The sequence below is a fragment of the Azolla caroliniana genome, unplaced genomic scaffold (genome assembly GCF_043228905.1).
Source record: "Azolla caroliniana isolate FFs.n. ecotype wild unplaced genomic scaffold, voAzoCaro1.0.p SCAF_11, whole genome shotgun sequence".
NCBI lineage: Eukaryota > Viridiplantae > Streptophyta > Polypodiopsida > Salviniales > Salviniaceae > Azolla > Azolla caroliniana.
The window spans coordinates 253,729-261,866 of record NW_028230446.1 but is presented as its reverse complement, the minus strand read 5'-3'; the positions used below and the strand labels follow the sequence as shown (position 1 = coordinate 261,866).

Here is an 8,138-nt window from a genome sequence, read left to right as displayed (position 1 = left end):
GGTTCAAAACCCTTCCTCTACATGTGCTTGTGCACATATGAAATAGGCGAGTAAATCAACTAAGTTTCAAAACACTTCCTTTACATAGTTCTTTATACATCAAGTGGGAAGCTCATGGTCCAATAAGAATGAGCCAACACACATATGAAGTAGGTGAGTAAATCAACGAAGATTCAAAACCCTTCCTTTACATGCTACACGCTCGAGTTTCTTTTACAATTAATTTTTCTAGCTACCAATTCTTTATACATAGTGCTTTATCCATCAGGCAGGAAGCTCATGGTCCAATAAGAATGAGCCAACACACATATGAAGTAGGTGAGTAAATCAACGAAGGTTCAAAACCCTTCCTTTACATGCTACACGCTCAAGTTTCTTTTACAATCAATCTTTTTGGCTACCAAGGTTACACCGCCCTTAGCCTTGTTCATCCCCTCTTTAGAAAATAATATAAATTAGTAAATAAATCTTGTATCTTTTACAATCAATAAATTAGTAAAGAAAACTTGTTTGTTTTACAATCAATCTCTCTAGCTATGAAGGTTACACTTCCCTTAGCCTTGTTCATCCTCTCTTTAGAAAATAATATAAATTCTCGCACTAGCTTCTTTTTTTCATGAATGATATCAATTTCTTATTAATAAATTATATAATCTTTCCACCGACAAAACTTGTAAATGCATGTTGTAAAAACACCCCAATAATATATAATAATAATAAAAGATGATGTAAAAGTTGTTTTACATCATTCTATATAAAAAGTTGTAACCTTCTAGGTAGCTAAGTTCAAGTTGTAGTCTTCGGGCATTATTTTCTTAATACTATTGAAGAAAATATTTTATAAACAAATAATAATAATAATAATAATAAGGATGATGTTTCTAATTTCAACCATCCATAGAATTACTACCTTAGAATGGGAAAACAAGATTATGTCTTAAGTGGTATGTAGATCACCCACATTTAAAAAAAGTTGATAAAGAGCACAAAAACAAATATAATGAGAATGAGAATGAGAAAAATAATGGGAAGCGAATATGCAACCCATGGCTTCAAAGTGACGATAGCATTTTCATATTGCCGTCCATTCTTCTCATTGATGCTAGTACTAATATGTTCAAAGGAAAGACCATGCTCTTCAAGCAAACCTTGAATATTTGCGCCCCCAAAAGCAGATGCAGTGGTAAGGACACCGCCTACCGGCAAGACATCACGAGAATGCAAGCACAACATTGCACATTGTACAATACCAATAGCGCTTGTTATGTAGCAAGGTTCTGGACCTTTCACTTTGGTCACTACTTCAGTTCCTTTTAGATCACCAATCTCTCCATCCTTTTGATGCCCTTTGCCCACAAACCACATCTCGAAGCTCCCTTTTGCAACTTGCTTTTCACTGGGGCCTCGGTGTGTAAAGGCCCCAACCATGAATATTTGAGGATACTTTAAAAGAAGATTTAATCCGAGTGTGTAACGTGAAAAGGTCTTCAAGATCTGGGTTGCCCAAAAGAAGATGATGGCCCAACGCAAAGTTTGGATAGCCAAGAACTGTCGGAAATGTACGGGTCGAATATTTGTATAAGCATTGTGTTCATTTAGGTGGGCTTCAGGTTTAAGGGTGGGTAGACCACGGGGATGGCCGTGCAATGTCCAGAACGTTCGTCGTACCACGGATCGGTCGCAAATAGGCAAAAGGCCTGCCCAATAGCCCAACTTCCTCTCATAATGAATACATGTGTCCAATTCCATTGCGGGTGGAGGCCCTGGAATCTATACAATGAATACGGTACACAACAAACTTTTGAATTAAAACATTAGAGGTAGTGAAATGATCATATAAATAAATAAATAAATAAATAAAGGGGATTAAACAATTAAGATCCAAATGGAGTTATATGAAGAAGGAGGATCATTTTATTACAGCCTACAAAATTTAAGATTTTAAACACAATTGGAAGAGTAGTGTCACTTTTTCCGCAAGAACAATTTGCACACAATTAGATTCGTCAACTTATTAAGAAGAGATTTTATGACTCAATAGGTGCTAATCAATCCTTTAATAATATTGAAGGGGGCCAAACTGGCCATCCTCCTTATGATCCAAAATCCTCATGATCTAGATCAAGCAAGAAAATGGGGGCAGAGAGAGAAAGAAAGATATATGAACAAGGCCAAAATTGGCCGATGACACAATTGGTTTAGAACAAAACGGGAGAGAGAGAGAGAGAGAGGTGTATATATATATATATATATATATATGAACACACCTGGAGGGTTGGGCGGCGAGGTAGGGAGCGGCGGAATCGTGCAAGGGCGCCGGCATTGGCGAGGGCGAGGATTCCGGTCTCAGCGGAGGCGACGTTGTCGTGACGATTTTCGGCTACGGTGTGAAACCGAGTGAGATGAATAAACCAAGGATGTGCACATACACTTAGCAAATAAGCCTCCTAAGGCCTAGTGGCACTTGAGTTCATACAGAGGGGTCAATCCTTGCACCTCTAACATACAAGATAATTGCCTTACCACTAGGACAACTATCATATAGTATAGATTATATGTATTTCCTTTTCATATACAAATTATAGACGAAACAACCATAGAAAACCATGTGCACAAAACCATGGTTTTAAACCCATGGTTTGTGCATGACATAAGCAAAACCGTGTGCACAAAACCATGGTTTTAGCCCATGGTTTTGTGCATGTCACGAGCATGGAAAGACCTATAAAAGCCTCTAGTTGGGCTTGTGTAATGGGGGCTCAATATGTGATATCACCAACACCATTATCATCAATATAATATTTGTCTTTATCTTCTTCGTATTTTTCTACTTCTCAAGTGTACAATTTTTCTTCTTCTCAAGTAAACCATTTTCATTTAATCTTACATTGATCGTCATCTAGCGTCGATAATTCCGCGAACGTCCTCCCCAGTCCAAGACCCCGGTGGTCGCTCGAGTAGCACACGCACGCGCGAATCTTCGCGACATCATTTGGTGAACCCGACGTGAAGAGCAACAGGGGAGGACGAAGATGGATGTCGAATATCTCATGGAGGCAATGTCAAAAAGGATGATGGAGTTTCTGATAGAAGGGAAAAGAAGAAATGAAGCCCAACAAGCCGTCGACAAGGTAGTCGAACGAATGAGCTATTTCAACGGTGCCGAAGTCCAAAGTTTCCTAAAAGTCTACAATGCGGAGATGGATTCAAGAGGTGTGGACAAAGCTATGAGGCTAGAGTACTTTTGTCGGGTGGTGTCTCAACCGATCTTCAAAGATGTAGAAGAGCTTCTAGAAGCTCATGATTCGTGGGCGACTTTCGAGAAGGCTCTATTGGAGGAATATGGCTATGAGAGACTGAAGGGACGAGATCGACGCAACTTCGACCAATGGGTGACATCAGCGAAGACCCACCAAGGTGCGACACAAGCATTCGTAGACTTCGAGCATCATTTTTCTCAATTGTCGGAGCGGGAACAAAGATTGGTGGGGGTCAATAAGGTCCTTATGTTCGTGAAGTCAATCGATCGAATGGAAAGGATGGCAATCGGCCTCAAACTCGAAGAAGATGATGGTGCAAATGGCCTCATCGAGGATTGGAGCAAAGTGGAAAGTGTATGCCGACTACACGATAAGGGGCAAGCGAGAATATCGGCGACAACAAGACGGCCCATGAGGGACGATCGAAGAGGGACGAGATGCAACAACGCGCCACCAACAAAAGAAATGAAGCTTAAAAGGGAGACAAAACCGAGGCGAATGGTGATCGAGGGAAAAGAGACCTCCCAACAAATGCGGGTTAATGAAGTGGCCGATACAAAGGCTCTAGTTCGGTATGACGGTACCGAGAGAGAAGGTGTGAAACAAGTCACCTTCTTGTCTTACAAAGAAACGACGGCGAAGGAGGAGGCCGATGACTCGAGGACGGCGAATGCCACTTCGAGGGAAGATAAATGTTTCGGAACACGCATTGTGTACGAAACATCGGGTGATGACGGCGCAAGCATGAGAAAAGCTTGCATGATCGAGGGAGAAAAAGTGTTTGAGTATGAAGAGATTGAGGAGGTAGCCATGACAAACGACATCGAGTCGGAGGTGGCTATGGACGAGTCGACAACGGATAGCCATGTCAAGACTTTCTCCACGATTGTTCCAGAGACTTCGGCGGTTGCACTCATGTGCCAACGTGAGACCGGAGAGACGGAAGATGGCGACGGGAAGACGAAGGCCCAACACAAGGAGGAAGAAGATCGAGGAAGAAAGGATATCCCCACACCTAATCTAGAGACTTCGGCGGTTGTGCACGTGCGCCAACGTGAGACCGGAGAGACGGAATGTGTGGACAAAAAAGAGGACGACCGAAAGGTCGATGAAGAAGACAAGGTAAATGTGCATGAGCGAAGGGATTCCTTCACACTGGTTCCGGAGACTTCGGCAGTCGAGACCGTGTGTCGGCATAAGACCGAAGATAAAGGAGGTGGCGAAGAGGAGACAATATGGCTCACGGCGAGCATACATGGAGGGAAGGATATGGCCGACGTGGAGGCCAAGGATGAAGCTGCGGTTGAGTTCGATGGAGAGGTTGCATGCGGGAAGGAAGGAAGAGTCGAGAACCGGTTGAACCGGAAGACGATCCGGCCGGGATTCCGACCCGAACGAAGGAAGATCCACATGGGAGCCGATCGACCGGGGCCGACCCGGTCGAAACCTGATTCGGCGAAAATCGATCAGACGATTCCGATCCAAAAGGAGGCCGACCCAGCCAGAATCAATCGGTCGAGCCCGACTCGGGGAAATGTGAATGCAGACGAAGGCCAACCAAGCCAAGAAGCGATCGGTGGAGACCGATCCGGACAAGGGCAAACCCGGCCTAATCGGAGATCGATACGAACGATCTACAATACCCAGTTGAAGATGGTGAGCGTGAGGAGTGGCCAGGAGTCCAATCGAAGGACACGCGCGGTGGACGAAGGAAGAGCGGTCGTATCGACGACATCGTTCGGTAGATCTACTACAACCGATCGGGGAAGAAGGTGTGAGCGCCGGATATGGTGGATCGGGTGGCTACGGTGGTTCGGTTGGAAAGATTGCGCATACTCGAAGTGGAAGACGAAGTCGACGAGCGTGCAGAGGAACTCGGTTGATCACCGTTGCCAAAGATCTCACCTCTTCACCTTTCTCGGCACATACCGGAGGATGTGCGGGTTTGGTGGGGGTGGATGTCGTGACGATTTTCGGCTACGGTGTGAAACCGAGTGAGATGAATAAACCAAGGATGTGCACATACACTTAGCAAATAAGCCTCCTAAGGCCTAGTGGCACTTGAGTTCATACAGAGGGGTCAATCCTTGCACCTCTAACATACAAGATAATTGCCTTACCACTAGGACAACTATCATATAGTATAGATTATATGTATTTCCTTTTCATATACAAATTATAGACGAAACAACCATAGAAAACCATGTGCACAAAACCATGGTTTTAAACCCATGGTTTGTGCATGACATAAGCAAAACCGTGTGCACAAAACCATGGTTTTAGCCCATGGTTTTGTGCATGTCACGAGCATGGAAAGACCTATAAAAGCCTCTAGTTGGGCTTGTGTAATGGGGGCTCAATATGTGATATCACCAACACCATTATCATCAATATAATATTTGTCTTTATCTTCTTCGTATTTTTCTACTTCTCAAGTGTACAATTTTTCTTCTTCTCAAGTAAACCATTTTCATTTAATCTTACATTGATCGTCATCTAGCGTCGATAATTCCGCGAACGTCCTCCCCAGTCCAAGACCCCGGTGGTCGCTCGAGTAGCACACGCACGCGCGAATCTTCGCGACAACGTGATTGGAGGCGAATGAGTGGATGCGGACGTACGAGAAGATGGAGGAAGGCGGCACGGCGCCCGTGGACTGGTGGGGCCAGCAGCGGAGGTGGTGCAAGAGGCCGATATCGGAGACAATGGAGACGCTGGCGCAGGCCGACACCACTAGAACCTGAGCGGCGACGGCAGCATCGTGGTACTTGGCCTCCATGCGCTCCATGAACTCTGCCTCCCCCGATATGTCCACGTAGTGGGCGCCCGTGGCCACGCAGGCCGCCACGATGGCCTCGCCGTACTGGTTGCAGGGCCCAACGCAGTTGAGCAGCACCCGTGTGGAGCGGCCGAGCCGGCGGAGCGACGGCACGTCCGTCGCGTCCGCTTCCACCACGCTCACGTGCTGCTGCACTACTACGGAAGCGGAGGTGGAGGAGGCCCAGCGGAGGGTAGCCTCCAGCTTCGCCACGTTGCGACCAGCCACCGCCAGCTTGAAGTCCCGGTTGGGCTCCTTCTCCTTGTGGTGCATGATGCATTGTAGGAACTCCCATAGCACGTACTTCCCCGTGAAACCCGAGGCGCCCAATATCACCGCATCGAATTCCCTCGTATCCGATGATGGCATTGGCAATGGCAACGGCGATGCTGCTGCTGCTAGTGATGATGATGATGCAGATTTTCTGGCATCCATGCCTGCCTTCTTCTTCTTCTTCTTCTTTAGTGGATTGAACTTTGTTTGATTGAACTTTATTATAGCTAGCTAGCTATTATAGTTTTTTAGTAGTACTGCCGTAAGCAGCATGGCTCTAGCTGCACCAACAAGGGTTCGATTCTTCCGTTCGGACACACCATTTTGTTGAGGTGTGTATGGAACCGTGAATTGTTGTTGGATGCCCTCATCTTTACAAAATGCCTCAAATGCATTTGAGCCATATTCTCCGCCATTGTCGAAGTGAAGTGCTTGAATTGGAAGCTCATGTTGATGGACCACGAGGTTGCAATACTCTTTGAAGTATGTGAGTACTTCAAACTTTTTCTTTAGGAAGTATATTGTTGTATACCTGCTAAAATCATCAATGAAAGTGAGAAAATAATGGGAGCCCGTGAGTGAGCTCGTTTCCATGGGTCCACAAAGGTCACTATGTACTAGTTGGTTCAATTGTGTGGATTTGTTGGGTGATGTTTGGTGACTTTTGCGGCTAGATTTTCCTAAAATGCAACCTTCACACAATTCTATTGGGTTTAGATAGGATGGTAACCCGACACAAAGCTTATCTTTCACCATGCGATGTAGTGTGACACTATTTATGTGACCGAACCTATAATGCCACATAAGGGTGGACACGGCTTTAGCCATGTGAAGAGAATGGATGGAGGTGTGACCAATTACAAAGTGAGGATTCGACATAGATATAGCTAACGAATACAAACGGTCCTTTTGAGGTAGTTTTATAATTTCAAATTGTCCATTAGGGAGCTTGAAGTGAATAATACATGAGTCATGGAAGAACTCAATGGAAGATCCAGTTGAGGTAGCCGTTGTAACCGAAAGTATATTCCGGCTAAGGCCTGGGATGTGATACACATTGTAGATGTTGACGTTTGCTCCACTTGGTAGGGTGTCGTGAAGATTCTCGACACCGCTGGCTGTGAGGAATTGGTTGTTCCCGAGGTAAACGTGCATGGTACTTGAAAGGTGTTTGTAGTCACGGAGCCAATGCTTTTGTGGCGTCATGTGGTGAGTTGCACCAGTGTCGAGTAGCCATTCAGATATATCTGTGGTGTGGGAAAGACAATTGGAACTATTTAGTAATGATGTAAATAGTTGTAATGTTTCCATACCATATTGGCCAACTTCAGGCACATTTAGTTGTTGGAGGTGTGCTCTAGGACTTTGTCCATGTGGTTGTTGACACTGTTGTTGTGGCTGGTCCAGCTGTTCACGACGCTTGGTGCGGCACTCATGTTCAAGATGTCCATGGTGTCCACAATATGTACAAACTTTTGTTCAAATGTTGGCAGGTCGCGTGTTGTTGTTGTTCCTTCGAAAGGGCGGTCCCCTTTTAAAGTTAGGTTGTCGTTGCACATATCGTGTCGAGGGTGTCGAAAATGTTGCATTTGAGTGATGAGCGCCATTTTGCATGATCTCTTCTTGGCGGATGCGCGCCATAAGAGATTCGACGGTGAGGCTTGTCATTGATGCTTGAGTGGTTATAAACGGACGCCAAGAGGAGGGCAATGCCGTTAGTAGTAACATTGCTTGGAGATTTGAATCCAATTGCAGTTCCGAGAGGAGGGCATTGTCGAGTAAGATGC

At 45.2% G+C, this 8,138-nt stretch overlaps 2 protein-coding genes across 2 annotated transcripts; both read right to left on the bottom strand.

The window, feature by feature from the left end:
• Window positions 1-858: 858 nt before the first annotated feature.
• LOC147857494 (putative mitochondrial saccharopine dehydrogenase-like oxidoreductase At5g39410) lies at window positions 859-2,359 on the bottom strand. The gene is made up of 2 exons (XM_087327355.1): window positions 2,268-2,359; window positions 859-1,770 (listed from the first exon to the last, which is right to left on the bottom strand). Exon 2 carries the CDS (start codon window positions 1,747-1,749, stop codon window positions 964-966), a length of 786 nt encoding a protein of 261 aa, XP_087183481.1. The 5' UTR covers window positions 1,750-1,770; window positions 2,268-2,359; the 3' UTR covers window positions 859-963.
• A 2,510-nt stretch (window positions 2,360-4,869) lies between these two features.
• LOC147857493 (putative mitochondrial saccharopine dehydrogenase-like oxidoreductase At5g39410) lies at window positions 4,870-6,513 on the bottom strand. The gene is made up of 2 exons (XM_087326992.1): window positions 5,828-6,513; window positions 4,870-4,894 (listed from the first exon to the last, which is right to left on the bottom strand). The coding sequence occupies exons 1-2, from the start codon at window positions 6,511-6,513 to the stop codon at window positions 4,870-4,872; spliced, it is 711 nt and encodes a 236-aa protein (XP_087183118.1).
• Window positions 6,514-8,138: the final 1,625 nt, after the last annotated feature.